At 29.4% G+C, this 20776-nt stretch overlaps 1 protein-coding gene and 1 non-coding gene across 4 annotated transcripts; both read right to left on the bottom strand.

Annotated features, from left to right (window-relative positions):
* Positions 1–1718: 1718 nt before the first annotated feature.
* On the bottom strand, positions 1719–1837 carry LOC132951504 (5S ribosomal RNA). Its single transcript, XR_009665335.1, has one exon. It is a non-coding gene; the product is annotated as a 5S ribosomal RNA (ribosomal RNA).
* A 6946-nt stretch (positions 1838–8783) lies between these two features.
* On the bottom strand, positions 8784–20624 carry LOC132951189 (acetyl-coenzyme A transporter 1-like). Of its 3 annotated transcripts, none has more exons than XM_061022955.1 (10): positions 20450–20624; positions 18774–19065; positions 18169–18295; positions 17771–17930; positions 17530–17684; positions 16653–16840; positions 14467–14651; positions 10330–10456; positions 9323–9538; positions 8784–9188 (listed from the first exon to the last, which is right to left on the bottom strand). In XM_061022955.1, the coding sequence occupies exons 2-10, from the start codon at positions 18981–18983 to the stop codon at positions 8973–8975; spliced, it is 1584 nt and encodes a 527-aa protein (XP_060878938.1). In that variant the 5' UTR covers positions 18984–19065; positions 20450–20624; the 3' UTR covers positions 8784–8972. The 3 variants fall into 3 exon arrangements, with proteins under 3 accessions (XP_060878938.1, XP_060878937.1, XP_060878936.1); XM_061022954.1 differs by having other exon boundaries at positions 20421–20624; XM_061022953.1 differs by lacking the exon at positions 20450–20624 and adding an exon at positions 19492–19718.
* Between the last annotated feature and the right edge of the window lie 152 nt (positions 20625–20776).

A 20776-nucleotide genomic window follows, 5' to 3' on the forward strand; every position in this document is an offset into this window, starting at 1 on the left:
GACTCGAATGTATAAACACGCGCTGACGCTGTATTATAATGATTTTAGGTTCACGGTCGGCATTACAACGAAATGCAGGTATATCGGTAGGTATGTAATAATATTATTAGGTAGGTATATCGTGTGCGTAAAATAAAAACGAACGTTTACGCGCATATTATTATTTTAAATTATAATAATAATACATAGGTGTAGGCAGGTATAGCTGCTGGTACGCGAACGTTCGTGCTCGAGTTGGACGCTTTTCAAAAAAATATAATAATAATGATGTGCATACATTATAATAGTACGTACGTCGCGGTTACAATATATTATTTCATAATAAAATTATGTATGGTCGCGGTTAAACGTCCATCACGGCATTGCCGAACGTGGTATTTACCACCTTTCGCGGAGGGGGAGTCGGTCGAGAGATCGAGATATTACGAGTGGAATTCGAATAGTCCGCGGGTGTACACTGCACAACTGTATCCAGCTGCACTGCGGCCCATTCAAAACGTCTAGTTGACTATTATAGTGCAAACAATTAATATAACAATTAGGGTTTGAAAAATAGTACAATGTAATGATTATTATACGTTTATAGTCGAATGCACGCTATATCGTGTTTGTGACGTGCAGGTCTGCGTCCAAACAGAAAGTTTTTAAGTAAATTTTACATTTTAACGATCTGCAGTACGTTATAATGTAGGTACCTAATACCTAACCTATACAGACCGACGTGGTAAAGACGCGAACCACTCGTACTCAATAAATTAATTTTAATATTATTGCGTATGATTTCAATTTTGAAGTATTCCGTTTTAATTTTCTTTAAAATTTCGTTCGAATCACCCATTTGAATACGCTCGCGCCACGATGTAAAAAGTTTAGCATTAATTAATCAGCTTTCAAGTTTTTCTTGCCACGCTTGATAACGTTTTTTTTTTCGATAATTGCGCTTTTCGTTCAACGGCTGATATATTTATTGGCTAAGATTCCTGTAAACAAAATTGAAATTAATTTTACTCTAGAACAAAATAGAAAAAATATCAAAAATACAGGATCACATTTTTTTTATAAGCGTTTGGATTTTAAAATTTTACAAAATTTGTAAAATTCATGAAAATTTGAAATCAATTTTTTTTCTGTTTGGTAAGGTAGGTGAGTTGTTTTTACGGTAGGTAAGTAAACACTATATGTGGCATGGTTATTACGGCTACGAACCCGGGTGGTCACCCATCCAACGCGCCAAGCCAAGCCATGTTTTATAATTTGTATTCGAAAATTCTTACGGATTTTTAATTTAATACTTGTCTTAAGGCTTGGAAATTAAATACGATACTTTGATTTCGACTTACCTGTAATAATAGTTATTTTATAATATTATATGAAAGGTTAATGGAAGAATTAGTTCAACTTATACCGTACCATGGGTACTAATAGAAAAATAAATTACTATAAGTAATATAATAAATAAAATATAAACACATTTTAAAATATATTTATAGATAGAGGCTAAAAGTATAAAAGTTTTAAGGATTATGAGAAACCATGAAGTATGCAATTAAGCGTTAACATTTATTATGAATCTTACTTGACTTTTACTAACGGTCGTATAAATTGTTCTAATTTTATTTTAATAGTATGCATAAAAATATTCAAGTTTTTGAAAAGTAATAAATTAATAATTATTACTAAAAGTAATATTGTTTGTTATATTGAATGTGTAAAAAAAATGCCAACGGCACGTAGTGTTCCCAAGCGGTCACCCATCCAAGTACTAACTACGCCCGACGTTGCTTAACTTCAGTGATCGGACGAGAACAGGTGTATTCAACGTGGTATGGTCGTTGGCGAAAGATATGTGGTTTTCAGTTATTATTAAATAACGAAAAAATTTACTTGAATTTTGTTATAACTTTAAATATTGAATTAATGATAACTTATTAATTACAATGTACTAATCAATTAAGTAATAATTATATATTGTTTTCATTATACAATTATTTAGGAATTTAAGAATTTACATAATGACTGTAGTTTTTAAAAAAACCAAATGGGCAATAATTGTAATGCACGTATTACGTTTAAGATGTATAAAAAATTTACAATTTTAAAATACTAATAACTCGCGTTAAAATTAAAATATAATAAAAAGCCCATGAGGTTGCCCAGATAATAATCTTACCTTTAGATTTCATAAGAAGTCAATTTGCTCTAATTTTTATACTAACGGAGCTACACGTGTTCTGCTGAGCATACAATTTGCTATGTTACGCACTTGTAAGACGGAGACAACACATGCGGCTATAACGTCCTCTTAATACATTTTAGATTCTGATCGGAGCTATAATATTATTGTACATTTGTAAGACGGAGACCATACATGCGGTTGTAGCGTTCTCTTAAACCATAGTTATGGCTCTCTCATTTTGGATTGTGTTTAAAATTTGCTACTGAACTAAAATTAATATTCAATACTATACCATAGCATGGTATTATAAAGTGTTATCTAACTTCTCGCGATGCTGTGAAAAGGACTTTTGGATTATACAAATACACGCATAATATAATTCTGTGTTTAATCACAAAAAACGTAGTTTTAAACACATTCAAGACTTGAATACAACAACAACGTCCGTTTGAAACACAAAACCAAAATAAAAACCGACACCACGACAATCACGAAAATATTTAAACGAAAACTAAGTTTGTAAAAATAGAGCCTAATAGTCACGCAATACCAGGTGCACGACTGTAAACGTTGTGGTATTCCTACACTTTAAGGGAAATATATTTATTTTCGAAAAATCTATTTTTCATTATATCTAATATTAATCACATTATATTAGATTTACTTAATTTGTACATAATATTAGATTTATAATTCCACTAGTCGTTAGCATATAGCCTAGATGAATAACTCACAGCCACCGTGGCTTGGAGGTGACCAAAACTAAGTTAATTACTAGTATCTTCTCCATGCAACACTGCATTGTTGTTGGAAATCAATTAAAATTATTATTATTTTTGAAAATCAACGAAAAACTATTACCCACGCAGGTTCAGCCAATCATCAAGCTCAAACAGAGATTCGAGTTTAAGTCGAAATCTCTTTCATAGCTTTCAGATCACGTACGTATATACATCACCGGTGTTCACTAATCTGTTATAGCCCCTTTCCCTAACCTTTATTATTTTTTATTCGTGAATATTTTGTTTATTCGCAATAAATCATTTTTTTTCATTTTAGATTCTGAGTGGAGTGAAGAAGCTAGTGGTTTTACAATGATGTTTTTTTTTTTTACCTTTAAGCAAAAATTCTTCCAGAAGAGTGATTTTATGTCAACATATAATATCTTATCTTTTAGCGAATTGGTTCAAGATGGTACTTTAGAGAGGTCATTTTTCGATTTTCTCAATAATTTTTGAACGCCACGGGAAAACTACCAACATTTATTTTTCTAACGCTTTGTTTATCACCATAGAAACGAATGCAATTTAAAAATTACCTAATTCCCAATAGGTATAATATTATATACAATTAATTGGGTACTTGTTAATAAATATTTATTACACATTTTCTTTCGTCCGCTCAAAATCACTTTTTATCGAATGCAATCATTACATTCAAAATCGAATACTGTAATAATACACTATCCTTTCCGAGGACTAAAGGAACGATGAACAAACTTCCCCACTATTTTTAAATTTAAATTCAAATATAAGAAATGCTGTTGAATGTGGGTCGATTTTTTGTCATTTTTTCGTGCATTTAGACCAATAAGTGGAAGAAGAATCATCCAGTACCAAAAGTCTAATATTTGAATTCCTTATTCTCTTTTCTAGGTTAGGTAGGAAATGGGTTTTTTTTTTTAGTAACATTAAAGTAAAGGTGAATTTTAAAAATAATATATATATATATAATTTATTAATTTGGTACTTTACTAATTGAACAATACAAAAATTCGAATTCCTACATAACCTAGAAAATAGAATAAGGAATTCAAATGTGTTCAAAATTAAAATCGGGCTTTTGGTACTGGCTGAATTTTTCTCCCACTTTTGGGGACTTTCATTTTGAAACTTTTTTGATATCAAAATTATTTAGTGACATTTGACTGCGCATATGTATGTTACTGATTTCCAAGAATCTTAGCCGTAGTTTATCTTAAAATACACAAATCGTTCGGGGAACTCATCACACAAATAATTATCAGTCACTACACACACAGTCACACCTAACACACGATGGGTATAGAATATTGCCTAAACACGACCCCTTAAAAATGGTTAGCTTTCAACATCCTAATAATTTATTACATTATTATTTATATAAAATTTCAATTCTATTCGTATAAACCATAATATTCCTTAAACCGGAACAACAATCATACATAAATTTTAACTACATTTTAAATGTCATTGTATTGTATCACATATTTTTATCTTATCCTGATTTTTATCTGTTTTTAATTTGACATTTTATAAACTTTTGCGAATACTATTCACCCTGGTTTATTATTAAATTCTATCCCAATCCTATACGCATTCAATCGCGATATCGTATGACAATAAAAGCACATCGTTTTATAATTGAGGGCTAACAATAATAACGTGTTGAAACAAACGGTTATATACAATATTATGCTTACTCCTTTAGAATATATATTTAACATTTTAACTTATTACTTTCTTCTGAAATTTTCACACAGATCTTTAAGGAAAAAATTATGGTAGTTCCACTCAGGGCTTGAAACCGGTTACCAGTTTTTATCGAAAACCGGTAATTTCCCGGAATTTTGGGGAACCTATAATCGGTTACCGTTATTATAAACATATTTGTACTCCCGGTTATCGGTTACCGGTTACCGTGACAATTTTTCAGCTAACATAAAACGTTATAATAACGTAATATGTTTTAACCGGTTAAGAACCGATTACCGGTACTTATAAATACTGACTATCGTTACGTATGAACTATAATAATATTATGTTTAATTTATTTTAGCTACATAAATGATTATACGCTCGTAGCTACTAATGGTTTAATAAATAATAACTTCTTAAAACTATTCTTAAATCATACTATTATATTATCTTCGTTTTTTTTCTTAGTCTAAATTCTTGTAATAATAATTCAAATAATTGGTATTCTACATTTCTATTTCCTACCTACCTATAACATAAAATATCGTTGGTTGGTAATGACGGTACTCGATAGTCGATAATCCCGGTCTCCCTCATCGTATATTGTACTGGGAAATCTAAAAACAGCATGATTCTTATAACAACACGAATATTGTATTAAGTATACGGGTACAAATGTGTAGTACAATTTTTTTTTTAGAAATCCGGTATTCAATTGATTACTGGTAACCGACATTTTTTGGAAGCGGTTATCACTTAACGGTAACCTGTAGTTTTGAATATAGTACCGGTAACTGGTTACCGCTAACAACAGGACCGGTATAAAATCGGTAACCGGTATCAAAAAAATTTTCGGTTACCGCTAATGTTAAATTAATAACGGTTTCAAGCCCTGGTTCCACTTTTTAAACAGGGTGAAAAAAATGTCTGCTCAAACCATCGTCCTATATTATAGTAATATTATATTTATGTTTTACACATATCGCATTGGATATTTTTTATTTCAATATTATATTTATGTTTTACACATATCGCATTGGACATTTTTTATTTCAATATTATTGTTGTTATACATTCATTTCTTATAAATGCGCAACTAAGCAATTTAAATATTTTTGAATACATTAGAATAGACGTCAAAGAATTAGCAGATCAAGAAACATCCAAAGCAGCCTCATCTACTGACACCCAAAGTCTAAACCTAAGCACATTTAAAAATTTTAAAAAACTTATCCAGAAGAGTACACCGAAAATGGCAAAAACACTGGACAAAACAAAACACCGAATTAAAATACAATAAAAAACAATATCCAACTATAGCAAAACCCCGGCTTAAACAGGAAAGATGAAACCATTTTGAATCGCCTTCGAATTGGGTACACATTCGTAACACACAATCACCTCATGGCTAGAAAAGACCCTACCATATGTGAATCATGTGGTGTGGAGTTCACTGTCAAACACATACTAACTGAATGTTTGAAGTAGGTACGTAGACTCGAGAATCAAAAACCACTTACCAGTTACCAGTCTCCAATCAAATAACAACATCATCGACTTCTTAAAGGAAATAAAAATTATAAAACCAAATTTAAGCTTAAATTAAAATGTAAGCCATATGTAAAACTAAATGTATCCCTATTAATAAGTAATGGCCTAGTAGCTAAAGTTTTTATATTCAATAAAAAAAAAAAGAATTTAAATTTTAAAGATTAAACAATATCGTACCTAATTCAAACACGATCATTTAATGATATTTTATTTTTAACTAACTATGGCATGTTATAATATTATATAGATGATCAAGAAAATCTATGTTTTAACCATCAACATAATACCTATTATTTCTTACTTCAGTCTGAATTAGTCAACATCACACTACAATTTGTTAACATGGGTTCTATTATATTGTTAGTTAATGATTGGTTGTTGATTTTAAATAAACATATAGGTAAGTACTAGGTCCGTTTAAAGTAACATACTTTCTAATTCTTTAACACACTAACGTATTGTACCTGCGTGATATGCTCGTATCCATAATAATATACAATTTGCAATACCTAACTTATTTAGTTTAGTACTTCGTGAATTGAACATCAACTTGCATAACGACGTATTTATTTTCCGTGCATTAATTTCTCCTGACAAGACTATTGATTGGTGCCGAAAAAAATAACCATACATCTACATCTACGTTCACGTAGACACTGCATGAGGACCTGTCGGTTGAATGTTACTTAAACATAAGGTACGTTGAACGTGTGAACGTTTAGTAATATATTTTTTTTTTTTAGCATTTATAGTAGAAGTTTACCTACAAATTAGTGCAGAGGTTGAAAGACAGAGGGGATGCCGTGATATTATTTCTAATATAAAGCAATCATGCATACCTATTTTCACAATTAAAAAAAAAAAGGTGGGCAAGTGGGTATCACTCTGCTGTACAGTAAGTTACAAGTGGGTCACTGTAATGGATGGTGTTAAATTTTAATTCAACGATGTAATAGCAATGTAAACGAAAAACGATTCTGAGTGAAGACGGTCAGTCAGCCTATGATATTACTAAGTATATTTGATGATATCATTGTGAATAAAGTAATTTATATATTTTATGGTATATTTTTATTTACCTATTTACGTGGAACCTTGATTTAAATTTTCAATCCTTAGCTATAAAAGTTGAACATTTTATAAATTTATAACTACAAAATCATTTTTAAATTTGATAAATGATGTCAAAATTCAAAACTTAAACGCTTATAAAAAAATTGTGGGCATGTATCACAAATATTTTTCAACTTCTATTGTAACAATATATCAGGAGCTTTGTATTAAATTTTCAAGCATTTTGACCCAAAAAATGACTATAAAAATGTCTCAAAAATGAACTGAATTTAGCGCCTCATCCACCAACACTAAATGATTTGAAATAATTAGATTATGTTATAAAAAAATCAGTTGATGAAAATTCAGATTCTAACAAATAAAAAACAATTATAAATTTTATAATTTTATAATTTTGTATACAATTTTAATTAATATTTAATGTGTGAGGTAAACCCGTCAGTAGCTCTCTGTCTATTTAGGGTATCGGTACCGTGAGGCATTAAAAGTTGGGAGCGTCTGATTTAGGTATTGTCTTGTAGTCACTAGTCACTAGTATAAGTAGCTATCGTACTCGACTATATAACTATACGTAAAATAGGGAAATGACTATTGGTATTGGAATAGTCGATAGGTAGAAGATCTTAATTTTTAAGCAAACAGGAGCATTAATTATTAAACAGGTTGCGACTTGTATAAAATTAATATATGGGCGACAATATTTACTGCATTGTCGCGAAACGTTCTAAACGACCGTCCGTGAAATAATAACGTATACCTCTCCACCGGTTATGAGAGCGCGGACCAAGTCGCGTAAACGATGTTTACGGCATGGTTACGGTGTGGTTATGGCGGGGTTACGGTGCAGTTACGGCGTGGTTACGACGCAACTAGGGTTACAATTTTGGGGGGGGGGAATCAGCCCACCTAACAAAACTATTAATTTAAAATAACCCATAGGTGGCTTATAACTAAATCAATAAAGAATAATTTGGGGGGGGGGGGGGCTAAATCGTAGTCAGGTGGGCTAAGCCTCCCCCCATAGCCACCTTGGTTGCGCCACTGGTCCTCAGTGGAAAATTTGGCGTCAAAGAATCACTTTCTATTATCAAAACGTTCTGAATTTGAACATTGTTTATTAAATTATTTCATTGTTTTATTATAATTTGAGAATCCAGTTGACCATTACAATTATAGCGTCGACTCTCTGCATACTTTTGCTACCTACCATATTATTTGTGTGGATTACACTCAGCAAATTATGTATCTTCTTTTTGATTTCCTCAATAATTAGTTGAAGGATTATCAAGGCGACGACACAAAAATATTAATAATATTGTTATTATCAAGTATTCAATTTTTATAATATCGTAGTACATATTAGGTAAATTTTATCATTAGATCAGTCGTTAAACGTTTTCATGGGTAAATATCTAAGTGCATAGGGAAGGCGTCCACCAAGGTTTTCTATATTGAATGCCTACACAAAAAAAAATAGAAAAAACTGGTTTAATTAACAATCGTTTGTGATGAAAATAAATCACAAGTTAATCAAACAAAATAACTTTATTTGACTTGTTGCAGCATTAGGTACACACTGCAGTAGCCTAAACATGCGTTTTAAGTACATTAACGATTTTTTTTTTTATATTGCAAAACCAAAATGTTTTAATTTACACCACGATGTTCAAAATGTAGTTCGACTTCCAGATATTTAGTATAGCCACTGTTTGAAATCACGCTGGAGACATAATGCATGGTTCATTTACTTCTCCGTTACTACTTAGGTTTTTACTATGTACCATCCAATGATAAAGGTCCACTAATTGGTAATTTTTTAAGATATTTCTAAAAGTAAAGTACCAAATGAATCCAATAGCCGTACATATGGCTACTGATACATAGTATCCGTCCACATAAATTCCACAAGTTCCTCCATCCACAATGCATAGCTAAAAAAAAATATATTAAAAAATTAACTTAAAAATATACGGAGTTCTTAAACGTGAAAATTTTGTTCTCACAAAATATATTCATAGATAAACGGTTTAATAATAGTATGGTAAAATATTCAAGAATGTCTTACATTTTTTAAATTGTCCGTGTAACAGGTATTTTCAACATTGTTTGTACACTTGCGGAAAGTTAAAATGTCAATCAGTTTCAAAACGAAAGTATTAGGTATTAACCATCCCAAAAAGTAAAATGTATTATATAGAGTCATATACGTTCCACCAAAACGGGGGTCACTTATTTTACAAAAGAATGCCAATAGTGTCAGCATCAAAAATAAACTCAACATCTAGAACAAAATTTAAAATATTGTATTGTTAATAGTTTTCCATAAGTCGTAATTTTTAAAAAATACTGTTTTACGTTAAAAAATAAATAATTATTATACTATTTTACTAATTATTAACATTAATAATATGTTATAACATTTTTTATTTATACCTGTTTAGTTTAATTTAGAAATTTTATTACATTTCAAAAATAGATTTAACTATAAATTTGAACTCATTATTGGAAGCGCATAAAAAATTCAAAAATTCCGAACCGCATTTTAGCCGATATATTTTTTATGGGACATTTTTCAAAATTTTTTAGCTGACAGTATTTTAGCTGACAAATATTTTGGCAAACTGTTTTTTAGTAGACAAATATTTTGGACGACAATATTATTCGTCGACAGTAGGACAGTAGTTTACCCTATAGCCTTATCTGAGAAATACGTTTCGGTCAATATACTTTCCGACTGAAATACAGTTCGGACAAAATATTTGTCGGCTAAAATACGGTTCAGCCAAAATATTTGTCGGATGAAATACTGTCGGCTAAATTATTTTCGGCTGACATATATTTTGGTAAAATATTTTTGGTTAGAATATTATTTGATCTAAATATTTGTCGGCTAAAATACTGTTGGCTGATATATTTTCGACTTAAATTCTGTCAGTGAAATTATTTTCGGACTTTTTATAATCAATATATTATAATACAGTTAAAAAAGTTACATTTAAAAGAATATTTAAAACAAGGAAGTAATATTATGTAAAGCTAATTAGTAATACTAATTAAGATTTATTAACTTACCTCGTTTACAAGAGTAGCCGTTCCTAATAAAAGATAATAATATAAAGGTATAGAAATATGTCCGTCTTTGAATATTAAACTTGGTGTATAATAAACCAACACAGAGAATACAATACCCCAAATTAATCTGGAAAATATTTTTTTAAATTAATATATTATGATATTTCCTTAGACACATTAAATACAATAATTTTATACATAGTGTTTAGTGGTGGTGTGTAGGTAAAGACATTTACGGAAGTATGTTATTTCACGGATTAAATTCTAAAAAAAAAATATTCTCCCAAAACTACATTCTTAAAACCAATTTTTCTCACTGCACTCATTTCATGCTCTTTACCCGTTCATTGGTTAAACTCCAAAAATACGAATCATTAGTAGGTACAGCAATAACTTAAAATTCAAATTTCTAATAACAAGGTAAAATATCTGCCACCACATAGGTGAAAGTTTCATTTTTTGCGAAGAAGCATTCACTCCTTATATTATTTCATAGTTTTGTGGGTTTAGCCATAATACAACAAAAAAAACAAGTCAATAACTCATAATATTCCCGTGTTCATTAATATCACAAAATATCAGCAAATATATATATATTGTGGTATTTGTATCCGTATAAATTTTTAAAACCCAATAATCAACTAACACGATTTTTTTGTTAAATGTATCTATTCATTTAAACATTTTAATCTCATAATTATTATGATAAATACACGTTTGATATATTGTTATGGACGCAGCCCATTCGTCTCCCGTTTTAAAAAAAGGTCAATTTCCAAACGGTCCCGTCAAGGTTTTACGAAGAGGTAAATTCCCATTCGTAATTGATAAATATATTAATTTAAACTATACAACGGTACACGGTATATCGACCTCAAATTGGTATACCGGTATTACCGTCAGCAGTTTGGAAATTACCTTTAATACCTTTTTCGACGTTGCAACAAGATTGCGCAATTTTTCCTTTTTTGGCCCGACTAATTACACCACGATTGCGCAAAAAATTTGCAACGTGATTGCGCCCCGATCTCTTTTTCCCTGTTAAAATCACAACACCATTGAGCACCAAATGATAGGTGTATATACTATGTATAATAATTTATGTACAACATAAAATAATGTATACAATACATACTTTCTGTAATTGTCATATTATACATGCCCTCAAATTTATTACCTATTAATTTTATATAAATTATTATACATAGTATATACACATAGTAAAAATCAACTCAAACATATTATATAGATATGTGGCTTACAATTATTTTAAAATTGTGTTTGAAATTGACTGGTATAAATATACAACTATCATTAGCTCAATCAACTTTTCATTTCGATATTAAATAAAGTGCATTTTGTGAATCAATAGTTTGAATACATGTATATTGCAAGTTATTGAATGCAGGGCCTAAAATTGTGTGAGATAGCACACACTATGTGGAGTAGCTAATATTAAACGTGCAGTAGCAAATTTAAAAGTGAGCAGTACTTATTTTCGGCTTTTATAAATTTGTATTTGATTAATATTCAATATTGATTATTTAAAATAATTACTAATTAGCATATTGTATTCGTTTAAAACCCTTAACACTAAAAATAATACCGACTACATCATATTCTGGGCGGCTTATAATGTAATAAGTATATTAACCCAAGCTATTTCGTTTTTAATTTTAAAATGTTTAGTCATATAGCCTTATAGGCATTGAGGACTTTTATAGAAGATTGTCTTAGATTGTATATATTATAACTAATTATCAACAAATAGCAAAAACAATAATAATTATGCGATGAAGATATACGTGGTAAGTACAACACTAAGTCTATGTTCATTATTTAAAAATATTTTGGTGTGAAATTAGGTGTGCAGTAGGAAAATATCTTAATTTTAGGCCCTGGTAGAATGTATTGTTATGTATTGCATATATTATTTTATGTTGTACATAAATTATTATACATAGTATATACTTTATACATATATCATTGGTGCGCAATGGTGTTGTGGTTTAAACAGGTAAAAAGAAATCGGGGCGCAATCGTGTTGCAAATTTTTGCGCAATAGTGGTGTAATTAGTCGGGTCAAAAAAGGAAAAATTGCGCAATCGTATTGTAGCCCTTTGGGAGCCTTTTGGGAATTTACCTGTCGTAAATTATGTTGAATTAGTAAAATTGATTAGATAATGGTTTTAATATATAAAATAATTGTGCATGACACAATTAAAACAATTAACTAAAACTCGATATTACCTAGTTTATACTCTAGCTTTTTCTTTTATCCGAGTAACATTCAAGTTTTCTAAATTCTTACATACATATTGAAATTTCTACTCAGATATCTATGTGCCTAGCTTTTGGGAATAGTAGGAACAATTAAAAACCAGAAATGTTCATAAAAGTTCGAAACATTTTTTTCGGTTGCAGTAGTGAATACAAAAATATTATAGTTTTATCTTTACGAGTTCAAAACTACACTATAATAAAAATAAAAATTATGTGTTACGCCATATGTGTAAGTGAATGGTTAGATGAAGATTTTGGACTAATACATTTTTAGTACAAACCTAATTTGAATATTTATTACATCAACTATAGTAAGAAGTTTCATATTAATATGTTTCTGTACAGGTTATCCTGATAAAATCAATACTTTTTAATTACCATATAATAGTATATACTATGACGTGTGAATATAATAGATTTCAAACTTTAATAATTACCTATAGGAATTATCAATCTACTCGTATGCCTACATATATAACAGTTTGGACTTTAAAGTCTTAAAGAGTTAAAGATAATCAATTCCATACTATTCTTGACAGTATGACGAGATGATTATATATATTTAATATTTAATTACTTATCTCTTTTTATTAAAATTTCATGATGTAAATAATTTTTTGTCCTTGAATTTCATTAAAATGTATTGAAAATTTATATTATTTTATTAGCCCTGAGGGTTTCGACTAATAATATTTTTACTACCATATGTTCACATGAAATATTTATTTTATATTATATATATATATATATATATATATATATGTTATATAATATACACTATACTACATTATATTGTGAAATATTATTTCTGACATCATGTATTATAATCTATAATTATAGTAAAAATAATTAAACATGCATAATTTATTAAGTGTTTCATTATGTTGAAATTAATTAGGTCATTCAATTTTTTTTTTTTTAAATAAGATATTATAATATATTCAAACCGGAAGATTTTTATTATTTTCAATGGGAAAATGGACCAACTTATGTATAAATGATAATACCTAGTGCTTGCCAGTTGTGACCTTGAGTAATTGTAAGGAATAATATTGCAATTCATGTTTAAAATATTTCAGAGGCCTTCAAGATACGGATTGGGAACACAGCATTTCTGCCACAGTATTTCCATCTATTCAAATTATCGGATATTGTGCCACAACATATCGTTCAACATAATAATAACTTAGGTTTAACTATTCATGATCAATGTGACGATAGGTAGTGTTACTACCTATAGGTAAGAGTACTCGATCCGTAACACTATAATATTATAACTGACTACAACTGTTACACTTTTATGCATAAAATATAACTATAAAATTAAATTAAAATCATGTATGGCTAAAAGCTATGTTGAACGACAATATTAAGGGGCTCGGTGCCGGCTTATGAAATTGTACGTAATTCTATAAAATTTGAAAATTATATTTTCTATATTAATTGCCACTTGCCACCTTAATTATAATACTTTTCCACTAATCTACTGCCCGATACCTAATTAGGAGTGCGGGGGGGGGGGGGGTTTGAAATGGTGTATGATATCGAAAAAGTTGACTTTACAGGAATTATTCTCAGGCCTTGTAGAATTGTTGGATTTTGATAAATATTTTGTTATCTGAAAGCATAAAGCCGCGTTGAACTCCGATTTTTAATTTATTTCATATAATGGTGTGGTATAATTTTTTTAAAAAAAGCTTGAAAGTTTATATTTTGTAAACATATTATAATTTTACAGAACCGGATCATTATATTCCCGTAGAGCGTATTTTTGTGGACAAAATAACATTGGCACCGGATGCCTTAATATGTCGCAATAGGTTTAATTATACTTATGTAATTACTGTTATTTACCTGATGGGCGTCATTTTTAAATGGTAACTCATCGGTGTTGAACTCGTAACATATTTGCATACGAATATTGGAAAAACAAATTTCATGACATACATTACTGAAGTTGTCATCATAATGTCATCCTTAGGTATACCAGCGTCAATTAATTTCAGGTTCGTTACAGATTCAGTAGCGGTAGATCCCATCTAAAATACAAAGGCAAAGCGTTTTAATGCGAAACCATTTTTCACTGATACCTTCCCGCAAATTGGGAAAATATATCTTTAGTGGAACTGTTGAAATATCCCATTATGAGAATACTTTTATATTTCAGTATCCCGATAAAGACACATTAATTGTTATATACTAATATCATAGGCAATACGATAATGTGTAGAATATAATATCGTCAGTGGTGAGTTGGTCGGTGGCCATTATATTGTATTTATTAATGTGATTTATTCTGGATGACCAATAAATTATTTAAATTTTTACATAGGTGTGCTATAAAAATAAAAAAAAGCTGAAATATTTTAGCTGGATAGACCACTAGCTCAATAAGTGTCTTTAAAATATGTTATTTTGTGTCACTTGTTAAAACTGATTCTTTAACTGTATGCATCATCAAGGCTGTAAATTCCATGCACTAAAAGAATATTAAATATGCATGCACTTATATACCCAAAATAGGAGAATATTTAAATAATTTTATTAATATGCAAATTTATACAAAATATATTTGGTAAAATTAATTCACAATTATGTATAATATAGCTTTAAAAAATAATAAATAGTATGCATAGAAATATAGAACATTACAATAGCATATATATATATATATATAAAACTACTTAGTACTTATGTTAGGTAATCGAGAGGGCGCTACACTGCGTCCAACATGCGTTCTCTCTGTCTTACAAACGCATAACATACCAAATTGTAAGCTCAACAGATCACTTTTAGCTCTGTAAGTTTAAAAATTAGAGTGAATTGACCTCCTATACAATTTAAAGGTAAGATTATTATCTAACGAACATTATTGGTTTTTTTTTAGATTTTAATTTTAAAGCAAGTTATAAATATTTTAGAATGCACAAACAATTTACAATTTCAAAATACTCATAACTTGCTTTAAAATTAAAATCTGAAAAAAACTAATGAGGTTTACTATATAATAATCTTACCTTTAAATTTTATAGGAGATCAAATCACTCTAGTTTTTAAATTAACAGAGCTAAATGTGATGAGCGTACAATATGCTATGGTATACGTTTTTAAAACAGAGAGAACGCATGCGGATTGCGGGTGTGGCGCCCGATTAAAGTTTCTAAATAATCAGCTTGAAAAAACATATATGTAGAATTTTGAAAAATGTAGATGAATCTACATAATGAGTATTTTATATTAAGATATCATATTTAAGTACGATATCGGTATTCAATTTAGCCAAATCAATCATTTTCCAACCAAACATACAACCAAATAAAAATATTTTTAAAAAAATACATAGGTGGGTATATGCATTGAATGACCTGAATAAAATACGCAAAAATATGCCAAATACATTTTTGTATTTTTAAATAGTTGAATGAAATTTGTGTCTCAATTATTTTGAATTAAGAATGAAATTCATCAATACATAAAATCATTATTTTCACAGCCCTGGTGATAATTATCATACATATATAAAATAAATAAACATTTAATATTAATTCTCAGGTATTAGGAAATTTCTATTAAGAATACATTTTATGAAATAAAATCTGGAAAAAAATGTTTAAATCATGACAAGGAATCGCTAAACGTTTTGTAATAATTATGATTGTCTATAAAACATACTAAAATAAAAATTTTAGGAACATTTGAGGTCCCAGGATTGTAAAAAAAAAAATGGAAATTAATGCGAACAGTTGTGGTTGATCCAGTGGATCTCCCAAAAGGCCATATTGACAGGTTTTTGTATACAATATAGGTATACCTCTCCTTCTCCCCAATCAGATATACATATTTTATTTGAATCATAAAAATATAAAAAAAACCTTAGAGGTTAAATTTTGACGACGGATAGTCAAATAAAACAAATACAATTCTGAGTTTACGTGTTGTATACTTGGCCACTTCGGTATGTACATTTATTATTATAATACAACTGTGTCTAAGTCAGAGTTCAAGTTTACTAACAATAAATATTTGTTATTATTATTCACCTTTATTGTCAGCAATGCTATTGTCAATACTCTAACACGAGGTAGCTTTAAAATGTCCCACAATAGTTTATAATTCTGAAATACGCTGATTTTCTTGTGGCCATCTTCCAATTTATGCTTTTCATTTTTAAATAATCCGATGAATACTGTGACCACCAAAATGATGATAGCCCAAATACTAAAAAAACCTGAAAAACCAAGGAGAAAAAGCATTGTAATTACCTATTATCATAATAAACACATAAAAATATTTAAATAGTCAATAGTATATAATGCCGATAAAATAAACGTACTTGCGCCTGATTAAATCAAAACAAAACAAAAGTGTATTAATTTAAAAAAAAAATAAAAACATTATGTACTAATAATGGAAAACCGGAAAAAATAGTGGTCCATCCTGCATAGGCGCAGTTTTAATTTTTTCTTGGTGGGTTGAACAATTGTACATATACCAAACAGTCTACAGACCAGTGGGTGAAAAAATGTGGGGATAGATAATGATACATTATGTACCTATACAGTACTAATTAGTACACATGGTTTTCAACGAATTGCAATGCAATTAAAGATTAAAAAATAACTTATAGTTTTTAAACACTGTTGGAAATGTCTAACATATAAAATTATGCTACTGATAAATTAATGACAAATGTACATACTTTGTTTATCATATATTCATATCTACACCAAGAAATTATAAAAATTAAAAACTTTATAGCAGTTGTGTACGTACGAAGAACGAATAAAATTATATAATTTTGCTACTCAAAGTACGTCAGTAATTTTATGAAAAATTACTCCAAACGAAAATAAGTAAAATATCGTGTAAAATAATGCCTATAAATTGTGTGTGTTGAATTTTATTTCACGTCCGTACTTTTCATAGTCATAATTCCGCCTGCACCGGGAATAGTTCCCAAATGTTTGACACTGAACTCCTCGGACACCAGCAACGTAAAACAAACCGAACCCGAGAACATGCCAATTGGTACTCCTATAGAAGGACACACCGAGGCATAACTCACGTTTTTCCTGGAGAAAAAAACAAGATGAGAAAAATGTCAACACTTTATATGATATATTGTAAATTAGAGGAACTCGTCGCGGTAGGTACTCACTTTTTCAAGACCGTTAACGACCAACCGTCGACGGCGATGTCCTGTGTGGCGGACAAAAAGTTAATGACGAAGATCATGCGCACAATCATCGTGAGATTTGGTCGTCCTGTCTCGGGCAACCAATTATCCATGTTGATGGACATATAAAAAAATGCGACCCCTGTTCGATGTCAAAAATAATTGATAAGTTCTGTATTTACAATAGTACTTCAGAGTGAAGAATTCGTTAATCGACATTATTAAAGCATACTGTATTGTCGTTTTATGTTGAAATATTGAACATTGAAGAACATTACTATCGTTTTAATTTATCGTAGGCACTCTGTTTTTCTATAATATAGTGCCTATTATTATTATACCTTATATAGGTATGTGCTGAAAAAAAATAATTTACATACCCAATAATAGTTGAAGAGGTAATAGCCAGGATTTTCGTCTACCGATTGAGCTTATATAGAGTGCGTCTATAATTGGAGCCCATAAGAGTTTAATGCTATAAGGCCATAATGCCATACTAAATGCTGCCTAAAATAAAACAAACAATAATAATATACAATGCATTAATATAAATTCCGGACGCATTTTAATAGTTTTACGGACAGTATGAAAAATTAAATAATTAGTCCAAAGTTATTATTTTATTTGTTTTATATTGAAAAAAAATACATAGTGCCTAATTAAAGATATTAGATAAAATATAAATTAAACTCAGACAGTATCTACCTTTCTTCGTTGCAAATTTAAATAGTAAATAAAATAATTACAAGTTTTTTTGTAGTGGCTTTAAAAATAATTATATTATGACTAGGTAACTGTATCAATAACGTTTAATTTAAAACAAATTCACATTATCTAAGTTAAGAAATATAATTTCCTTTTTTTATAATTCATATATAATCTTTAAATGAGCGAACATAGTGTAGGTACATAAGTCGTTTTTCTAAATACCTAATCAAGTATTATAATATGTATAAAATAAAAATAATAATATATAGGTACTTACTTGATCTTCATAGGTAACCATCTTTTTACTCTGTAAAATCAACGGAAGAGCTGTGGATACGCCTATAGGAAATCCTTGTATAGTGTATAGTATTATTAATAGGAATAAATTCAACCGATCTCCGTCCAAGTTTGGTTTTTCTGACTTAGATTTGAGTGGTACTTCATATACCGCAGCTGGTTCATCTTTGTGTTTGGTTGATTTGATCATAATTTGTTATTATAATATAGAACTTGGCCGTTAACGATTTGATTTGTAAATTTGACTAGCGAACACGTATTGGTGATAGGTACTAAACAAAATAGTATAATTTTATTTAAATTTGTGTATATCATAATTTTTTTCTATTTTATGTTCTACTATCATAAATAAATACTAAGCGGTTATATTATATTTTTTAATAAGTACTGCTAAATGTAGGTGAATATAATTTAAATATTTAATATCCATCTAATTTAAATGGAAATGCAGAATTATATAAATTATTTACTATAGAGATAACATTTATAATTTAACATAGTTTTCTTGAACGTATGAAATAGGTATTACTATTGTTTTTTTTTTTTTTTTTAATTGTTATCATCTGAAACATTGAATTACTTATTCATAAAGTAAGAATTTTATAAACAATTAACAACGTGTTTGCATCCGTAAAATAGAGATCAAGATAAAATATATATAAAAAAAAAATGTTAGTATTTTAATAATGACTTCTTACATGTAGGTAAATTTAAAACGTAAAAATATTTAAGACATTATAATATTATCCGTCGCTCGATTTATCAAACATCCTGGCAACGATGCAATTATTGATGTAAATATTAATTCCCGCGATCTTTAGATGGGCCGAGGAAGGTATAATAGTGTGTACGACGACGAACGGTCAAAGTTCTACGTTAGACTGAAAGGTTTATAACCAGTGCCTATTTGATGTAGGAACGATACTAAATTGGTAAAACCAGTTATCCGCAGCGTCTGGCTACACGGAATGTTATCGGTTAACGGTTGCGACCTTCGCCCTAAGATGATGTCCAGTTTTATTTTCACTGGTTTTATGGTTATTATATAATATGCACATCTAGTCGGCCGGAACCATGAGGTTGAGGTAAGTTTGCGAAGAATGTGCAAAGTACGAGCAGCAACAGTAAATCATTTGGCGAGCCAATTATTTGATAATATTATTATGTTCAAGCCTTTGAGGTGAGTTATGAGCAACACTAAACGCACGTCCAAAGGAATTTCACAAGTGTAATAGTAAATAATAATAATGATAATAATATATTACAGGTAGGTATAGGTACTTGTTAGTTGAAAAAAACATTACTTATTACAAACATAAAATGAACGGGAATGCACTGTAAAATAAGTGTTCTATAATTTTTTTCGTAATTTATTTATTTTAATAATATTTAATGCCCGAAGACTATAATAATAATTATTATAATTATTATAGTTATTAACAGCGTATTACAACTTATTAATTATTGCACATTATAATAATATGTATACGCAATATTACGTATATATTATGCAGAGGATATGTGTGCAACAACAACAAAAAAAATTAACATATTGATTGGGAGTGCATATTTTAATATTTATTGATAATTATAAAATAAAAGAACGAAAAAAAAAATCGCTACTCACATAACCGTCATATATCAAGTCAAAGTTACCTAGTCACATAACAATATCATAATAATAGACATCAGCTGTAGAAACATTCGCACTAATGCGCGGGTCCACGGTGCCGATCGCCATTCGCCGCGTGAATGAGTGAGTCCGCAAAACAATGATCGCGTTGGGTTAGGTGTGGAACAACATAAAATTTAATATTATCATTACCTACTTCTGACGAACCATATTACATGCATTCGGCTTGGTTTGAGCAAACAGCCATATTAAAAGTCCGCCGCGATAAACTGCATCCGGACGAATTCCTAGCGCCGGTAAGATTATAGTTGTTAGTCGATGGCACCGAAATTATGCGATTAACAGCTGTC

This window comes from Metopolophium dirhodum, chromosome 8 (genome assembly GCF_019925205.1).
Source record: "Metopolophium dirhodum isolate CAU chromosome 8, ASM1992520v1, whole genome shotgun sequence".
Lineage (NCBI taxonomy): Eukaryota > Metazoa > Arthropoda > Insecta > Hemiptera > Aphididae > Metopolophium > Metopolophium dirhodum.